Source organism: Calonectris borealis, chromosome 2, assembly GCF_964195595.1.
Source record: "Calonectris borealis chromosome 2, bCalBor7.hap1.2, whole genome shotgun sequence".
In the NCBI taxonomy this organism is placed as follows: Eukaryota; Metazoa; Chordata; class Aves; order Procellariiformes; family Procellariidae; genus Calonectris; species Calonectris borealis.
In genome coordinates, this window is record NC_134313.1 from 122,301,685 (window position 1) to 122,321,195 (window position 19,511).

The 19,511-nt window shown below is 36.5% G+C and overlaps 1 protein-coding gene across 3 annotated transcripts in view; it reads left to right on the forward strand.

Annotated features, from left to right (window-relative positions):
• LARS2 (leucyl-tRNA synthetase 2, mitochondrial) overlaps positions 1–19,511 on the forward strand; it is an 88,230-nt gene that overhangs the window by 9,343 nt on the left and 59,376 nt on the right. The window contains exons 2-5 of one of the 3 annotated variants that reach the window (XM_075143218.1): positions 424–479; positions 5,606–5,697; positions 9,095–9,155; positions 16,833–16,922. In XM_075143218.1, the coding sequence (XP_074999319.1) occupies positions 5,618–5,697; positions 9,095–9,155; positions 16,833–16,922 (231 nt within the window). In that variant the 5' untranslated portion in view covers positions 424–479; positions 5,606–5,617. Of the gene's footprint in view, positions 1–423; positions 480–5,605; positions 5,698–9,094; positions 9,156–10,275; positions 10,427–16,832; positions 16,923–19,511 lie in introns of those variants that run through there. The other 2 variants (XM_075143217.1, XM_075143219.1) reach the window with 2 other exon arrangements.

The window sequence follows — 19,511 nt, forward strand, 5'->3', positions numbered from 1 at the left end:
AGTATTTACCATTGCTTTATCATGCTATCATTATCATGTCTTTGATAAATTCCGAAGTGGATAATTTGTGCCTCCCAGAGGACTAAGACTAATTCCCTTAGCAATCAGTAAACAGAGAGCAAATCATTTCAATAGTTCCTGTGATATCTTTTTAATAAAATTTTGAATTGTAATTGATACCACAGTGAGGCTGTCATATGCAAGTTGTGCAGAAATGAGAATGATCATTGGACAATTAGGGGTGAAATTCCTCTACACTAGGATCAGGTTTCTTAATTTATACTTGCATCTTGATAGATGGGATTGGAATATTGTCAGTGATATTTCCACAATATCCCAAAATGACTTAAAGAGCATTTTCGTTTTATCCAGAATGTCTTTTTTTAAATTGGATGTATTTTCATTAATTGTTTTCCCTTCCAGCAGTGAATCTTAATACTCTTGAAATTGCAAAAGTGAATGGTGTTGAAGAAAGACAGGCAAGTTTAAAACTTTATAACGAATTCATCAGTAGGATGAATTATTTCAATACAGTTCCATTTTGCAATCATCATTAGCTGCTATTCACCATTTTTTTGTGTGAGGCTGTTGTGTCCTTTTGCCAGGTTATTTTCTGTGGTATAAACCAAGTAGAAGGTATTACAAGTATCCTATGTGAATTGAATCTTATTTAAATTTAGTTTTCCAGTAGCAAGTACTGAAAGTGTTAATTAGCTCACTCTGTTTCATTTTGAAAGAAAGAGAGAGAAAATGAGATATTATTTTAAATGCAATTATGTTATACAAGAATGTGTGATATTAAGGAGGTGACACCTTTGTTTTCTAAATGTTTGTAGGGTGTGGATGTAGAATAATTTCTTGTATTCTATAACTTGTGAGAACAAGAAAGAAATGAGAGCATTTTATAAGCAGAGTTATGTTTTGATAGAAATCTGTGTGGGTTGATTATTTTTTAATTTGAAAGTGCCTTATCAGAATGCAAATATGCAGCATTCTGTTGCAGAGGATCATTGAAATAGTCCTTGGTGGAATGTACACACTAGTCAAAAATTCATTATTTTAATCTATTTCCAGGTGTGCCTTGTCTGCTTAAGGTTTTTTTGTTTGGTGGTGGTGGTAATTTTTAGCTGTTGTGTAATGGTGTTTATTACCTAGTACACTTAAAAGACAATCTAGGCTGCATTCAGGTGGAGCTCTTGTATTTAAAACGTGTTGTATCTGTAATCTGTCGATTTACAAATCAGATTTTCAACATGTTCAGCCTAACTGTAGGTGGCCAGTGGAAGGAGCAGCTGTCCTCTCCTTTCGCCTCTCCAACCGCGTATCCTTACTGTCTCACTGCTGCGCAGTTGCACAATCGTGAGATCAAGTGCAGGGAGGATAACAGAAAGTTGCTGCTCGAGCCAGGGGTGTTTTCTGGAAGCTGGAACTCGTGACCACGGATCACCTATTTTGTCAGCCTGTTTTGGTTAGTTCCTGTTGAGTGTGTCATGGGGCTATAACTAGAGACAGGAATGTAGACTTTGCTGTATTGATTCAACTCTCTAATCTGTCAGCAGTTTTTGGTTCTTTTCTCTTATCACACATTCTCTGAAATAAATCTATTTATTTACAGGCATTTTTGACACTGATTCTCTCTTAAAATTTAGAATGCATCGATCTAGATGTAGGAAAGATACATCAGCTCCCTGGTCATAGTTTTGAGACATACTGAGCACATCAGGAGAGCAAACAAGTTCTTTGTTTCCTTACAAACATTAAAGAAAGTTCGCTGAATCGTCTGTCCTAATTATGTTGACGGAGGCAGAGAACAGTATTATGAGATCATTGTCAGCTTTGTGTTATGTAGTACCTGCTGATCTCGCCTACTAACGTCGGTGTGATGGGCTGATTGTTACGGCAGTGAATAGATGAAAATCCTCTGAAAGGAAGAGTGAGATCTCAGAAATGAATTAATGGAGTTACTGTGTCTTCTTCTGCTTCGTCCCACAGTCACATTAAGAGCTCTAGCCATCGTTAACGACAGATTTTTGACCATGCTGTGAAATGATTCTTACAACGATGCTTCAAGCTAATATGAACTCAGAATCTTTGGGATCGAAAACGTTTCAAGATGCAACTGTTTTCCTTTTTAACAATCTGCTCCTGAAAAGAGCGCTCAGTGTGGTGGTTACCAAGGACTTTGTTCTCCCCCCAGTAATAAATCGCTTCCTTGCAACTTCATGTTCCTGTGCAAAACATAGTATGTGGAGTGGTAGAAAATGCCAGTCTTTCATAGCTGATCCTGCCAGATCATGTGAACTTCTGAGGATCATAAGCCCTCTGTGTTCAAGACTAACCTAGTTTTAACCAGGAAGAGTTTACCTGTCTACTTCATCGTGAAGACCAGAAACACACAGCTGCCTTTGGAGATAGTACTGTTTTCTGCTGTCTTAAAATGACTGAAACTACAGCTTGCCTTCTTTTAGCAGGTATAGACATGCTCGAACGTATGCAAGCCTCCTCTCTCTACAAGATATGTTCATTATTTGTTTTTCTTTCTCCTTGTGGCTTAGAGAAAATATTGTCTGTGCAGAGAAGCGATGCTTGGAAGAATGGTCACTCTAGTGAGCAGAACTGATCCCTTAGTTGCATAAGGTTTAGAGACTGCTGTCAGAAGCAATCAAGTCAGCATTCAAGAAAGTGGCTGACTTTGTTTCCTTTTCTTCTGCTCGTCTGTAATGCTGGAGGGAGCAGCCATGTTTTCTGCTAGCCTATGAGCAACCCATCAAGGAGCTACAAGGAATACCCTTTGATCTTCAAAATTGCTTTCTTCCTGTTTTTTCTTTGTTTTGAACAGTCGAACTGTTCCTTTATTCTTTGTGCCAACTTCTGACATGTTAGTGGTATATTTTCTTCTCTCCTTCCACATCTCTTGAGATTTTTGGTGCTTTTCAGAACTATATAGTTAATCTCAGCCTCGTGTTTTATGTTGGCTAAGTAAAGTTAAGATGTAATGCCAAGTGCTGCCTGGAGACCGTGGCATTTTCACTGCAGATACGTAACATGCATTCCAGCCAGAAGCAGCTGACCTATTGTTTAGACAAATGCATTTCACAAACCTTTCAAATCCATTCACGGTAGAGAAGTAAAAGAGACAATAAACTTGAAATCATTTTCTAAACCACTGTGCGTGTTACATTCATCTCTATAGCAACTACATAAATAGATCTATCCTGGAGATTAATTTGAGGATATTTTTAATGTCTCTTTAAATTCAGGTTTCTGATTGAAACTTGAATTAGCGTATTTCTTCAGCCCTTTAACATGAGGAATGCTATTGGTTGTTAAATTGAACCGTCTTTTGAATGTGATAAGTGAATACACTGTATATTTTTAATAGACATGCTAGAATTGGGAAGATCTGTGTGAGCAGATAACTCCTGCTAGCACTGATGGTACAGTGATAAAATGTCTTGCACATTAGCTGTCTGAAGCATCAGTCAGCCCTTTTGGGGAGCCTGTAGCCGGTAGTGAAGGTGTTCTTCCCACATCCTTTTGCTCAGGAGCGTGAGGAGTGAGATTGTGCCTTGCTTTTGATTGCCTATCTATATCTATAATCAGAAGTCAAATTTTACAAAAATTAATCAAGAGTACTTTTTAAAATGTCAGTTAATGTGCATCAGCTTGTAGTAAAAGAAGGCGTTTGTAGGGATGCGAATGTAGGGCATTTGTCTAAACAAACAGGGTTTAAATAAGAGAAAATATGTATTATACATGAAAAAAAAATCTGGTTTATTTCATTGTTTCTGTCCAGAGACAGGTGGTCAGCAATAGTAGGAGTCAAAAAGAGCTGAGCTGCAGAAACTAGTATTTCAGTGTGTCCTTAAAAAATTCTATCGAGATTTGTGGTTTATGTAAAGTTTATCCTTCTTTTTTCTCTTTTATACCAATAGTTTTGATTACAGGTGGGGGGGAGAGGAGAAGGGCTGGGGAGAGGTGCGCTTCAATGGGGTGTTTGCAAGTGGTTTAGGCTCCAAATGAGGTTTTCCATGTAATGCTTTATAATGTGAGGAAGTGGGGAGTTAGGAGATCTGACTCTTATATTTTCTGACACTGTGATATGAGGAACAATAATCTGCCTGATTATAGGAAAATTTGTAACACAGCATAGCATTCCAATTTCCATTAGATTTATAGATAAAAAATGTGCTGTGCATGGACGCTTATTGTACTGGCTTGAATCAGAGCTGATTACAGGTTAATACCTTTGGTTTTATTGCTGCACCAGCAGAGTAATGATATACAGCAGGTTTAGTTTTAGCTCAGTATTGAGAACAAGAATGCTGAGGAGTCACATCTGTTAAATTCTGTTGCTTTTACACTGAGTTGGTGCCTAGGGCATCTTTATAAACAGGTCTCTCAAATATTTTTTATGAAAGAATCCGTTGAAGTCAGAGGACTGGAAGGTTGTGGCAAAGAAGAATAAAAATAATTCAAACCAGTGACAAAAGTAGCTCTTATGCTTTGGAAATGAACAGATTTTTCACATGGATATAGCTTATGAGATTAGTATTGCTGGGCTTTCTTTCTTACTGCTTGTTTGCTTACATGCCACTAAAGAACAAGTTCTTTATATTTTATGGGTAAAATTTTGATTTCTTAGAACCTGTAAAATGTTACTCAATCATGTTTTGCTATTGTTAAACTTGTGTAACTTTAATCATAGTTATTGAATTTATAGCACATCTGTAGGTGTAAGAAATGGGATTGGTTTTATCAGGTATCCAATATATAAGGGTGTTTAATGACAGCATCTTAAGTACTGGCTTTTCTTTCCCTGGTTATCAAACAGTTTTTTTGAATACTTACGGTATTGCTAGATTATTTTTCTAAAAAATTTGCATGTTAATAGGAAAGATATATATCTATTTCAACAGAAATTATCTATTATATTTTGTAGTAAATGTTTTTTCCCACCTTTATTTGTTTGTCATCATGAAACACAATTTGTCAGTCTGCAATCTGTATTTACAACAGGTATTTTAGTGAAATTTGACCAAAACGGTTTTCCCCATTCTCTTAATTTTAGCTGTTGGATTTAAGGTTATCATAGGGTATTTTTCTTTTTTTTTCTTCAACAAAAAAAAAACCTAGGCTACACATCAGGTACAGTTACAAAACCATTGGTTCAATTAGTTTTGCTTGCTTTCTTCTCCTTCTTTAGGATGAATATTTGATTCTGTTCAGCAGTAGCATCAACTACTAATTTTGACCACCACACAAATTTATAAAGGATTGTTTTTTGTCATTGTTAACCTGGTATTGAAATAGTCGTGAGGATTTATTACATAATACTTTAAGCTCCCTCTATCATCACATTGTAGAAAGCAAGAATGCTTCATATTCATCTTTTAAAACAGACCTAGCTATACTGGGCATATTTTGAAGAGGTTCAATTCAGACAAAGCAAATGCTGAAATGCAAAATACCATTCATTATTTGGATGCAAACCACAGTTCATTATTTGGATGCAAAACACCATTCATTATTTAGAGGCCTGCGTGTGTTGTGGATGCCATTCCAGAAAGTTACATAAGATTGTGTTTTTCCTTTTTGCTTATAGGTGATAAATCCAATGGGATGGGACGCATTTGGTTTACCAGCAGAAAATGCTGCTGTTGAACATGGGCTTCACCCTGCAAGCTGGACACAAAGGTAGTTTTTAATGAATTTAAGTAATGTGACATTTCCACTGTGAATACCTGTACTGTGGCCCCCATAAATCAACAAAACTGAGCAAAACCAGTGTAGAAGTAGGAGAAAGATGGTACAGAAAGAACCAGGGTTATTTGCCAATGTTTTATGGGACTGTGCACATGATTCAGTTTCGAAAAACAAATGTATCAGGATGATTTTCAAGGTTTTCATCTCAATTACTTTTAACTTGCAGAAAGATAGAATATTGAAAGAGTGACGTTTCCCAAACACCCAAATCAGTAAGTAAGAAATAAATCAGAATTTCATTATGGTGAGTTAAATCTTAGTATGGAATACACGGTTGAAAATTATGAGCTACGTGGTTAGATTTACTAGCAGTTTTCAGTATCATGCAAAAGAGGAAGAAGATCATTTTTTCATTTGAAACTGGATCTTGGAAAGTGATAAGCAGCCATTATTGCTGCTGATTTCTGTGAAAATTTTGGGCCACAGAATTGGGTGTTGCATTCCCCTAATATTCTTTAAAATGAGTAGAAAGTTATATAAGTAAGCATTAATTTCTGTAAATGACTCAGAAACCAATCTTAAGTGAAGCTGTTTGTTGTCCTCTGGGTACAGTAATCTAGCTGTGGTATCTTTTTGGATCGTGGTCCATTTCCTTCTTTGATAATGCTGTTTCTTTTAAGTTTTTTCCATGCTTCTAGTCCCAGAAAGTATCAAGGTAAGATACTTGATACTTTTGCAGCTAACATATGATGGCAACTGATTTCGCTTAGGGAGAATGCATGAGTGCATTACACACAAATTCTGAGTTAGTTATGCTCATTTTTTAAAATTTCCTTCACGTATGGTTTAGATGAGAATATGAGTGAGAACCAGTTACCATCAAGACACAAAACCCTGGTTTTGTTCTTCTGAGAGTCTGAAACATCACTGTGCAGTGTGTGTGGGGGCTATCAATTATATTGTAGCATGGTCAGTAAATTGATTTCTGTCAGACAGATTTCTGTCTTCCTTTAATAAGCCTACTGAAGCTCAGCTGTAAAACAAATCTACATCTGAGTGCCTCATTTTTAACTCGATTATCTTGATGGAACCTTCACCAGATAGAGGGTTACTGTGATCCTTACCTACATGACAAATGAGGCATAAGGAAGCGAAGGTTGTAGTTTTGAGACAATGAGGCTGACATTAAGTACTTGTCACTACAAAAGGGTCAGTGTTTTCCCCTCCTCTCTGCTACGTGGTCCCTCCTCACCTGTTGTACTAGCTTTGGCGCTGGTAGGACATCTTGTTGAACTGACTCAGCTTGCTAACTCAGAAGAAAGCCGTTCTGCCAGCTGACTTGAGCTGAATGGGGTCAACAGAAAAGCAGTGAGCTTGTGGGGCAGAGAGACTGCAGTAGCAAAGTGCTGTATCAGCTCAGCCTGTCTCATCTAAGCTGTTTGTCTGGGTTGTATCAAAAAGCATGTGGCAGGGCACAGCCTGAGCTGATCCTCTTCTGCTGCTTTCTGTGCTCTTCTATTTTTCTCTTTCCCTGTAAATAGGTGCATGTTGCTCCATACAAGGTGTTTTATACTGGAAGAAAATTTTGGTTTGAAAATTTCCTTAGTACTGAAAAGAGTGATTGTCTAGTTTTAAGCGTTAAATAATAATACTGTAACAACAAACAGAGACAAGTTAGCACATCATCATTGAGACTGATGATAATAACAACCAAATAGGAAAATTATTTACATACCCAATTTTTTTGATTATACTAGGGAAGGGAGTTGGTTCATTGTACCAGCAGTTTAAATTCTGACCACTGAAGTAATTGCTGTCTCCCGTTTTCTCCACTGTCCCTGTCCTGAATGTTTCTCGTGCCTGCAGCAGGGATGACTGAGCTGAACGTAAAGCTGTGATGGTGTGAGAGCAACCTGATGTGTTTTAGTCATCCCTGGAGCAGAGCCAGCCACCCATGTGAAAGGGGGCACTCTGTACGCATTTCAATTTACTTGGTTCAGGAGTGAACAACCAAATTTCAGAGCATCATAATTTTCTGAAGCTCCAATTGACTATTACTTATTCTCAGAAATTGAAGACAGAGTTACTTATACAAAACACACAGAAATGTTTGTTAGTAAGAGTTAGTATAGTGGCAGAAGCTTTGTGAAAATACACTCAAATTTGAAATTTTTTTATTAGTACAGTTCATTTTGAGTGGGACTTTAATAAAGCAGTCCTACTGAAAGTATGGTTTCTCCCAGTGGAAGCTGTGAGTCCGTAAGAGGATTTCCTGGTATACCCATCCTGATATGACCCTGCTGGCGGCCTTTTCTAGTGTAACTGGGGCTCTGCAACCGTTCATACGGGATACTTGCGTTACGCAGTTACTTAGCAGTGCAAGTTTGTTCTGGATCAGAATTAAATGCTTGGTTTCATGACTGTCAAATTAGCCACTGTGGGAGGATAGATGTTACTTTATCTGACATAATGCATTTTAGCAGAAAGTTAGAAGTCCATGAGAAATTGTAAGCAATTTTAAAGTATGTGAATGAATTCACACCGGGTCACTAGTGAATGTTGTGTAGGTGTGAGTGTTTTAGTAAACTGTATTTAGTACATTTTCAAACTAAAGCTTCACTGTATATTCTGATGTATCTTATTTTACATTTTGAATATAATCCATCTGGGGCAAGGTCTAGTCCTACAGTTTCACAGTTGACTTAAGTTTTATCTCTGGCTGTGCTGCCACCAGAAGTTTAGGGGTTCCTTCTCACCTCTCAGGAGATATGTTCCCACCACCTCCTTTGTGTTGGCTCAGCTGTTTTTGCGGCCGCAGTATTGGTGTGATCAGGCTGTTGGTCAGAGGGAACAAGAAAACCGGTGGGGGGTTTTTGGAGAACTTTTTGTAGGGCATGTCTTCAGTTGAATGGGTAAGCTGATTCAACTCATCCTATAGCCACACGATCACCAGAGCCAAAGCAAAATACAGCCAGGATAGCAGGATTAAGCTGATCGTGGAAGCATCCTAGTGCATTGTGAAGATTTCGGAGTACCCCTTGGCTCAACTGCAGTAAAGAGAATTAAAAATAACGAGAAGGGGTGCTTCAGGAACGTTTCCCTCAAACTGCAGTGCCATATTTGCTTTTCAGTTATGCTCAAATCAAGAGAAGAAAAAGCGTCATCTTGTACACACAGCCATTGAAATTGAACCAAGGGACTTTTAGAATTATTATTTAAGATGAGTATTCTGACAGTTCCTTGAGTTTCACTGTTAGTGAGATAATAGTGTTTAGACGTTAACTAGTGCTTTTGATTTCTCAGAACTTTATAAGCACCTGATTTTAAGTATGATCCATGATAGAAGTATTTTTAAGTTAATAAATTTTTTTGATTTTTTATTTTGCAGTAATATTCAACACATGAGGGAACAGTTTGATGCACTAGGTCTGTCTTTTACATGGGAAAGGGTAAGATTTTCTTTTTTAAGGGATGCCGCTTTATTGTATGATGGAACATTGAAAAACATGGAATTTCACTATTTTATTTATGACAATATAGAAGTCTGTGAAAGCAACTGGTTTAATTTGTTAAACTGTAAAATTACATGTGAAAAAAGAGGGAAATCGAGCTTTTCTCAAGCTTCTTATCGAACTTCTCTTATTGTTGGCATACTGACATAATCTGATAATCTCAAGGTTTAGGAGAATCTTTTCTTTAAAGTAATTTCAGTTTTGGATTTCGATTTTTCTTTGCTTTTTCGGCTCTTTCAAAGTAGCAATTTTCTATTTAGAAGTTAGGCAATAGTCTAAATAGATATTTTTGAAGCAGCATGCCTTCGTGTTAAGGTATATATGTTTTGAGGAGTGCCTTTTTCAATGTTTTTATAATATACTCAAGGGTTCAAAGCTAGTAATTTCAAATGGTGGTTTGGTTATGTTATTCTAAATTTGAAGCATAAGTCTGCATTTTCATATATCATGACCGTTTTGGAAAATAGAAATTTTATTTAAAACACTAATGCTTGAGAATCAGGTGTTCACCTTAACATGATCAGACATAAGCTAATGTCATTTTCAAGATAAAAAAGAAATTAATTTTTGAAGCAATTGTAAGGTTATTGCATTTACCAGTGAAACAAAGTTAGTCACTACCTTTATATTCTCAGCAATAACTGTTGCTTATCACCTTAATATGAATCTGAATAGAGTGATGGAAATGCTAATCTTGGATTTTTATAGCAGTATTGTAGATCTGAAAAGGAAAAGGATTAGTTTTCTGGCAGTCTGAGACCTGCCATCTGTTTTCTTTAATCTTGAAGGTGAAGTTGTTTATTTGTATGTCTTACATCTAAAAACCATATTTCATCGTGTTATATATATGGCAAGATTTTCATTATAAGCCTTTTTAGTAAGATTTTCATTTTCTTCATAGCCAAAAAGTTACTCTGAAAATAAAAGGTTTGTTGTGGAAGGCTTACTGCACACATTCCTGACAATTATTTTCTTATATTTAAAACTGTTAGTATCTCAGAGATTTTCTCTGTGTGTAATACAGCAATACTTCAAAGCAGTGAAATCATATGTGTAGGCTGTATTATGGAACACACCAGAGTTGAATGTTGCAGAGTGCCTTTCAAGAAAGATGAGAAAATTCACTTCTGTGTATGGACTTTTGTTTAACCCTTCTGTTCTGAAGAAGAGATGGAGAACTGGCAGTACTGAAAACCATGGCAGGAAGTGTAAGTGTACCGGGGAAAGTAATTTCTTATCTCTGTGCCTGTTCTTTGAGGCTCACCTTCACTTTTCCAGTAAGCCATGTTTTGGTTAATGAACTTTCAGAAGTCTCTGAATACTTGTGAAAAGGTCTTTGATGCTGTACAACTAAGTTAATTTGAACAGTTGTGTAATTAAAATAATTTAGAATCCTCTAGGGGCACATAGTTTGTGTTTTTGAAGGTAAGATTTTAAAACAGCTAAAAAGTGTTCTTTGAAACACAATGAATTTTGGAGTTTTCACTCCTTAGCTTATTAGTTAAGTTTTATTTTACCTAGAAAGCCTGCCTTATTAACTGGAGTAAGAGTGACCTGAATGGTAACCATTAGAAATAGATATGTTTATTCATTGCAAAAAATGTATGGTGCCTGAAATATATCTGTATTACATGATCTCCAAATGCATGGATATTTGAGCTAGCCGTGAAAAAACTACCTTTAGAAGCGGAATGGCTAAGCTGCGACAGAGTGTATTTTCCAGGCTGATAAAGCCTGCTTCTCTGCAAGGCTGATTAGGCTGGGCAGAGCATCTTACTGCCTCAGCTGTGCTGCTTCTGGGCTAACTGAAGCATCTTTGCACAGCAATGCACTGCACTGTGCAGGGACTTATCTTAAAAGTGAGCTCTTTGAGGTAAGGAATTTTTTTTTTTATTATTCTGTACTTGTATGGCACTAAATCAGTGGCTTACAAAATACTGTGACAACACAAACAAACCCACTAGCGTCAGTGACTCCTATGAAAAATGCAAGAAAAATACTTTTTATATGGGTTAGTCTAATTAACGAAGACTATTGTATGAAACAGAAGTTTGTTTTTAATTTAATTTCGTTGGTGTTGCTTAAGTGTGCTCCTTCATTATGCTAGAGCATAGCACCTAGCAAATATATGCTGGAGGGAACCCAGTCACCTACCTTAGATCCCTATCTTAGTGTGCGGTGAATTGCCTTTTTAAAGTGCAAACCTTTTGTGTTAACTGTCTCTGTCCTCTGTGGCCAGCTTAGAGTATACGCTTAGATGACGTGAAGGAAACATAAGTAAATTTTACCATTTTACAAATGTTAAGAGGGAAAAAAAAGTGGGAAAATAATAAAAAGTACATTTTGAATACCTCGTGCATGTAGCTGTGCTGAAGAAGCTGACTGCTTACAAAGTCATGTCTGGTGTTCAAGAAAGTCCTGTCCGGGAATATGAAGTCTAGTTGTAGTTTTATTGCTTGGTAAAATTATTATGAACAAACCCCCGTGCACCTGGGATACTAGAAGTTTCCTTTTATTTATCTGGGTTTTTTTCATTGTTCTCTGTGTGTTACAAATCAAAATGCAAAAGTATTTTTATGTTGTAGCAGTCAGTGAAATTACTTAACCAGTAAGGTACCACAAATAAGGCATTATTAAAAGCTAATTAGATTATTTCAGAAAGCCAGGTTACAAAGGCACTTGAAAATTATTCTCCTAAACAGAAAATGTAAGCAAGCTAAAAATGTAATTAAATGCATAAAATAGCTCTGTAAGTACTTTGCTTTAGAGTCGTTTTGAATACTAATAGTGATCTGATGCTTTTTCCTTGAAACATGTAGGTATTTTAAGTGCCTCAAGTAACAAATGTTATATTTTTAAATCACTTTGAAAATGGTATGATTTTGGGGGAGAGATTTTAAAAAAATAATAAAGAAGAGAGAGAACATTTCTATTCTGAACATTTATGTTTGTCAGATCCAGGGTTAAAAAGCTTCAGTTTGAGGATGGAAGAAATGTCTCTGAGTGACATTAAAAACACCTGGAAAATAAAATAATTATTGTAGTTATGTTTTGGTTTTAAGAAAACAATAACTTGGGCATTCCTGCTGATCAGATTTCTCCAAAATACCATAACAGACAGCACAGCAAACTGCCTGCCACTTTTTTTAAACATGATTTTAAAGGGAATTAGGCAATATCAATTTCGAAGATTCCTATCATCAGCAACAAGGGATGGAGAGCGTGTAACATTTTTCCTTTCTTTTGCTCAGGAGTGCCATCAGACTGAATGCATGTTCCCAACAAGCTATCAGTTCACCACTGTAATATCAATCTGTAACTTTGTTCTAGAAGGTAGCTTGTACTGCCAACATTTTTTTAGTCTTTTCAATTCATGCATGCCAAGTGGCATAATTTTTTTGCATAAGAGTAATGTTCCCCTTCTGCTCTGTACATTAAAAAAGATGAAATCTTTGGTAGATTTTCTTTGTGCAGATATTTTTCTGTTTAGTTTTGAAGTTGTCATTCTTGTGCTCTGCCTGAGCATGCATAAAACTGTAACGGTAGATAGAGGATTACCTATTAAATTTTCTTTTTATCCACATATCACTGATAATCAGTCACCCTACTTGTAATTAAATAAAAAAGGAAACCATTGATACAAGGCTGCTTTTTTTCAGGAAAGATATTTGTGCTCTAAAATGTAGGCACTGCATGACGTTTGTATTTGTAGCTAATAAAGCATGAAACTAAGGGCCTTTGAAATACAAATATTCAAAAGAATTTAGAAATGTAGTTTGGTCTGGCTCTAAACCTCTGAATATCAAGTTATTATACTTCCAGATGAGGTGGTACATGCCCTTTAATACCAAAATAGGCAAATAATAGATTAAAGACTGTTTAATCTTCCCAAATAGATCTTGAAAAAATCCATTCAGACTTTTTCTCCTTATCACCTTTTTAATAAGTACCAAGTGCAACATGGCTGTCTTCAGGATAGCATAAGACTGTGCTAGAAATAAAATTATTAGTAATAAACTAGCAAATTACTTCTCTCTGGTTTAGTTATATGTTATTCACAAAGCCTGGTGGAGCTTACAACAAATTAACATTTACAGGCTGCATAAAAGTGTTTCTTTTATTTAAAAAAAAAAGCCATGAAAGTAGCTTGAAGGTGTAACCTTCTTAAAAAACAAACAAAAACCAGTTTTAGGTTCAGAGCTACATAATATAAAGTTGTAAGAATGGAACAGATTTAGAACAAGTGATGAATTATAAAACAAGGCATTTGAAAATTAGTTTTTATTAATGACCAAAATCTTCCATCCAGTTTGGGGTTTTTTTGTTTATCCAGGATTCTTTACTGTTGGTTTTCCCATATTTCTGGTAGCTGGTGGTTTTTTATCAGATTTTTTAATAATGAATGGCCCTTTAACCTTAACATGAACTGGTTGCTTCCCAAGTCGCACTGCTGTCAAATCTAAATTGTAATACCACTATTTAGTCTGTAACTGAGAATTTATTTGCAAAAATAAATAAGATACTAACCCCTCCATCATTCTATTTGTTAGGAAGAGATTGCTGTGCTGTGATAAAGGGATTAAGCAAGGTAATTTTTGGTAAGGGTAGGGATCCTTCTCTTACATACCTTGGCAATATCTGGTATTTTTAAAAGCTGACCACTTTTAAAGGTGGTTTGTTTTAATTGTGTTAATGAATTGTTTTAATGCATGAGTGTCATTCCTGTAGGAATAAGGCGCAGTAACAGTAACCGATGATAAAGGTGCATTTTGGTGACCGTAGTCTTTTTAACCAGCAAGCTGACAAAGGGAAAAGGGAAAACAGTTGGGGGGAAGAAGGAGATGCTGTGCCTCCCGTTTCATAGTACCTCCTGAAATGCTGGGGTGATGGGGAGAAAATATGCTAATATCCTGTTTATATATATTCACTGAATTGCTTTAGGATATGGGGTTCTGTATGTATGCTGTTATGCTAATGCACAGCTCACAAATGAGAAGCAGAAAGTTACGGGTTTTGGCAGGGTGCAAAGGCTTCATTGTGCTATTTTGCAAACCCTTTTATAAACCCTTTCCTGTATTTCTGCGTTAAGTCAGTTCTGTTAATGCACTGCAAATCTTTGCCATGCTCATAAAGTATAAATAGAAACGTTAACATTCACCTTAATTTAAGCATGATAGCAGCCTAATGGAAACATTTTACCAGACGTTATTTATTTAATCAAGATCAGTAACTGGCACATATGGAAAATTATATTTCACTGTAAGTCTTAATGTGCTAAACGGTAAGAAAAAAACCAAAACACATTTTGAGATTGACAAGAGGTTGCCGATTGTCATCAGCAGCTCATTTCACTTGGTAGTGATGTAATTTCTCTTTCTTCGTTAACTTCAAACGTTACTTTAAACCTTCTTGGTTATAAAGTTAAATGATGAGCTTGAGTGATCTTTTTGCAGCTCAATGACCACACAACAAATTTTCTTCAGTGATAACAGTCTGCTGCATTTCTTTCTAAAAAATGTCAGTTTACAACTTGTGAGAGAGAGCATGGACATGAGAATCTGTTCCCAGGAGGTAGCTTGTACCGTGTCCTAAACACGCCTGCTTAGACTGAGAAACGTCATCTCTTTTTGTTTCGGGTAACACGCATCTGCCGTTCAGGACCAAAAGGACAAATCTCAGTCCATTTTACTCACTTTGGTTGTCTGACCTGTTTGCCTGTTGCTCACATAATCTTATATTGTACCAAAAGGGATTGTCTCTCTTCTTTTGTCTCTCTCATATTACAGTGATGAAGCTCTGTTGCCTTAGTGGCATCACACTGGCAGAAGAACTCCACTCTGTGGAGAAGCAGGGGTAAAAAAATAAAAATTATTAACTGGATAGTGTTTAGTTGGAGAGATGGAAACCAGACTTTTATCAAGTGTTTTTTTCAGTGCAGAGCAAAGGGATTTAATCAAGTAACTGTTTTTCATGACTAAGTCTTCACATGCTGTGCTGAAAACTTGCCATTAAATGTCTCTTTCTGGTCTTGAAAGCTTCTTATACACACTTTTGAGGCATATCTATTCAAAGGTCATATTAATTGTTCGAAGTGGCATTTCAGAATAGAAAGTTGTAGAAAAAAAATAAAATTTTTATGTTGGAGTGTTTCAGATGTCATTTGAGTAGCAGATGATATTGCTGATATCATGTAGTGGGAAGCTTAGATGATAGGAAGGCCTGGGTGAAAGACATTTCACATTTGGAGCTATTTCAGGTAGTTGATAACTATTTGCAAACGGAATAAATTTTATCAGTGGCTTGCTGTCAACCCTGTAACTCTAAAATCAAGAGAAATTCTTGTTGATTTGAAGTTCATCTTCCAGTTCAATAAGTACAAATGTGGCCAAACAGAAAGTTTGTAGAAATGTTTCTTCTTTAAACAAGTGCAAGTTAAACAGGAAAGCTGTTGAGGAGAGAAGTGTGATCTGTTTATTGTTACATATTTATGATGTAATTAGAGCTTAAATACTGAGTTGCGCAGTTGTTTTCGCTTTGGCCAAACTTTAAAATACGTGGGTGAAAGTGTATGTGTATCCATTGTGCCTGTAAAACACTGCGTGTGTGTAGAGAAAACTGGGAGTCTGTAATCATGTAATCCTGTAGTCATCTCTGCATATTGAGATGTTTATTTGAAATGCAGTTTGTTTTTTTAAGAACAAACATTTAAAATATGGAACTTTCTAAGCAGGTGGTAAGTAGGTTGGTTTTTAATTATGAAAGTTCACTAAAAACTTATAAAATGTTTGCAAGTTTAAAAAAAGCTATCCATTATATTGCTACCTGCTGTTCTTTTAACTCCCATTCCTTCTTCTTATGTTGTCTTTTATTTTTATCTGTCTTTATTTCCCTCTTAACAGTCCCCCTCGTTTGTGACTTCTTTCACAACTCTATCTTCTTCTCCACACGTTAACGCAGAGCATTCTCCTACCTTGAGCTGGCTTGCCTTTTAAAATGGTCGCTTATTTGACCTTTGATTGTGAGATATCCTTTGCAAGTCTTTCATCTTGAAGTTGAGAGTCTTGCCCCTTCCTGTCTGCCCCGCACGCTCTATCTGTCGACACCCTCGGTTCCTCAGTGCCGTTCCGCTGTCCTTCTGTATCTACAGCTTCAGCTGCAGGCTCCTCCGGTCTGCTTGCTTCCCTGCAGCCAGCTCCCGGCTGCCTCTGAGCAGTCGACTGTTCCTGCTTGTCATTGCTGAGCAACAGAGGAAAAGGCAACGTGGCTAAGATGACTTATTTGATCGAGTTCTACTTTCTTCTAGTTTTGCTGTTTCCCTGGTCAGGCAGCTGTCGTCATTTCCTTTCATCTTCTGTTCTTGTATCTATCAGCATTGATTTTATAGGGTTCTTATATTCCATGTTAACAGGGAAACTTTTCTTTGCACATCAAACCCACACAAAGCCCCTGTTCTCTGGTTTTGAATATCACTCATTATAAACGTTCCCCCAAACTGCATTTATGTTTTCTCTGTGGCATATATTATACACTCCTGAGTTAATTGTTTAAGTTAAAACACCGTGAGAAAATACTAAGAATAGCTTCAGGAATTTTTATTTTATTTCATTTCTGCAGGAAATAACCACTTGCTTACCAGAGTACTACAAATGGACACAATATCTCTTTCTTAAGCTTTTTGAAGCTGGGATAGTGTATCAAAAAGAGGTAGGTGCAAACTTTGACCTTCAATACTTTGCAGGTGCACTAACTCAAGTCACTCATTATGTCAGTGGCACGTTTCTGGATCGTCCATTCACATTCATTAAGTGGAAAGGTATTTTGTGTTCTATTGGTTTTAAATCAGTGCAAAATACAATGAATTTTATATGTAACTGAATTTTATATATAGGTAAATTTTATATGTAACTAACTAACATGAATGGGTATTGTAGCAAGTTAAATCAGAAATGTTTATTTTTAGTGATTTACATTGAAGTGCAGGATCAGAATATAGCTATTATTACTTTATTTCATGCTTTAATATAGAATTTTCTAGGGCTTAACTTCCCTCTCATGAAAACATATAAGATAATGTGAACATGAGGAGTCTCTTCAGCAGCAAGATTATTTAACTGTATAACATTACTGTGATGCTGTCTCAGAACTGATAGGATTGGATAGGATAGTTGGAGATTATGTGCCTAACCGTCCAATTCCTGGACCCTGTTTGTGATCTCTAAAACATTACAGAAATATTAGATGCTATAAGACTATCACAGCTGTTTTTCTGTTAGAGTACATTAGGAAAACATTGACCTTATAATATTTTGTAAACATATGTATCAGGCTATCTGAAAAGGGAAGGGTTCAGTTAACTTCTTAAGCAGGAGGTGAAACAAAGGTGTTAAATGAGCATTCCAAAGAACTCTCTGTATAGCTAAGGCAATGCAGTTGCCAAATACCTGAACAGCTGCACCTAAACAAAGCTGCAATTTAGTGAACGTTTTTAACTTAAAATGGAAACTCGTATTTCTTAAATACGCTTTGACGTTTCATTTGTATTCTATAGAAACCAGGAAACCCCATAGGATATAATTAGGGATGTACTCTAATTATTCTCTAAACCCAGAGAAAGAGGTTGATGGTGAAAGGTAGCATTTGGAATGGCAGGGTGTTACTGAGCTACTTCTCCTATTTGCATAGGCAAGATGTATTCAGAGATCTTAAATGACAACCAGCAAAAAGATTCAATATTTGATATGTCCTAACATGCTGGGTGGGGGTGGGGTGGTGTCTGTAATTATTTTCTGTGTTTGTAATAAAAAAATTAAACCCCTACCTTTGCCATAACAAACTTATAGTTATCTGTAAATTTATTTGCTTGACGAGTGATCCCAGATGAATCTGAAAAGCACAAGGCTTGCTGCTTTGTTAGAAGGAGTGATGATACACAAAACAAATTTTGCATGCAGGCTCCCAGGACTGTGGGATCCTAGAGGTGTTTGGGTACCAGTGATTGCATCTGCCTCCCTCTTAAGAGTCAAGGATCAGTTTGAGGACTTAAATCAGCATCTGTCAACCTGTAGGGGATGTAATCTCTGGTGGATATAAACCAGTTGTTTTTTGGCAGGAAACAGATGGTAGAGGCAGCCCATAACCCTGGGTCCCTTCAAACAGTCATATATACTTAATGCTTATATTTATCGCATGTCTTCAGCCTAGCTGCAATATATGTTAGGCAGTACTTTTGCACAGCTTGAAGTCTCCTGTCTTACAATTTCATTTTGGGTACAAGGAGATAATTTGTAGCCTTACTGTGGCGATAAGAATAATGTATGTACAGTGTTAGTCTAGTTAACGCTCTGTTCCAGGAGTATGTGTGTCTGGCCAGAAATTACCCTGGTAGGGAGACACAGACTCGGTATGTCCGGGAGCTGGAATTAGTGAGAATTAACAATGTCCGTCTGGGTGCTGCAGCATCCATAGAGGGCGTCTTTATTCATTGTAGCAAAATCCTCTCTCTTCTTCCTGCAATACTGATCTGGTCAATGTTCTGTAGAGGTTATTGACCTGGCCGGGTATGGGTGTCTTATTTAGCTTAATTTCTGCCTAGACTTTATTGATTATTTTGATTAGGTATCTGTAGACTGTAGTGGAACCGTAGACACCAAACCTGGAGATAGATACTTATGCTATAGATACCTGAAGTTAGATGAGATGAATCCTATCTTAAAAGCATATGGTCTACATTGGTGTAGTGAGGAGATCTAAATAGTTTGTGGTCTCTGTAGACTTTTGCACTGTGCTTTCCTTTAGCAGCTTCCTGGGGCCATAGTTTCAAAGGCTGTCATTGTCAAGAGGTCGCCTGTGTGAGGTACAAGTAGGAACTAAGGATTTAATTTAATACTCAGGTTCTGGATATTAGTCAAAAGGCTGTGAGAGATGGAAGGAAAAAAATGCAACTCTAAAAATTCACACACAAGACCTTTCAGCTATCGATTTCTTCAATGCGTATTTGCTTTGTTTTACATGATTTATTTAGATGAATCTTCCTGTTATGAATCATGAGAATGTTATGCTAAATAATTATACTCCTATAGATCAGTTCAGTTACCTTCTAAAATTTTCATCATAAATTTGATCCAATATTGTCAAAACAGAAACAGTATTTTTTCTCAACTTTGAGTCATAGCCAATTTAATGCGAGCATATGCTAATACTGTTTTATGCAACTGGCATTTTATTAATTCTTAATATTATCTGATTTATCTCTCTTTAGCTGTTATTTTAAATTTGTAGTGATGTGGGGTTTTT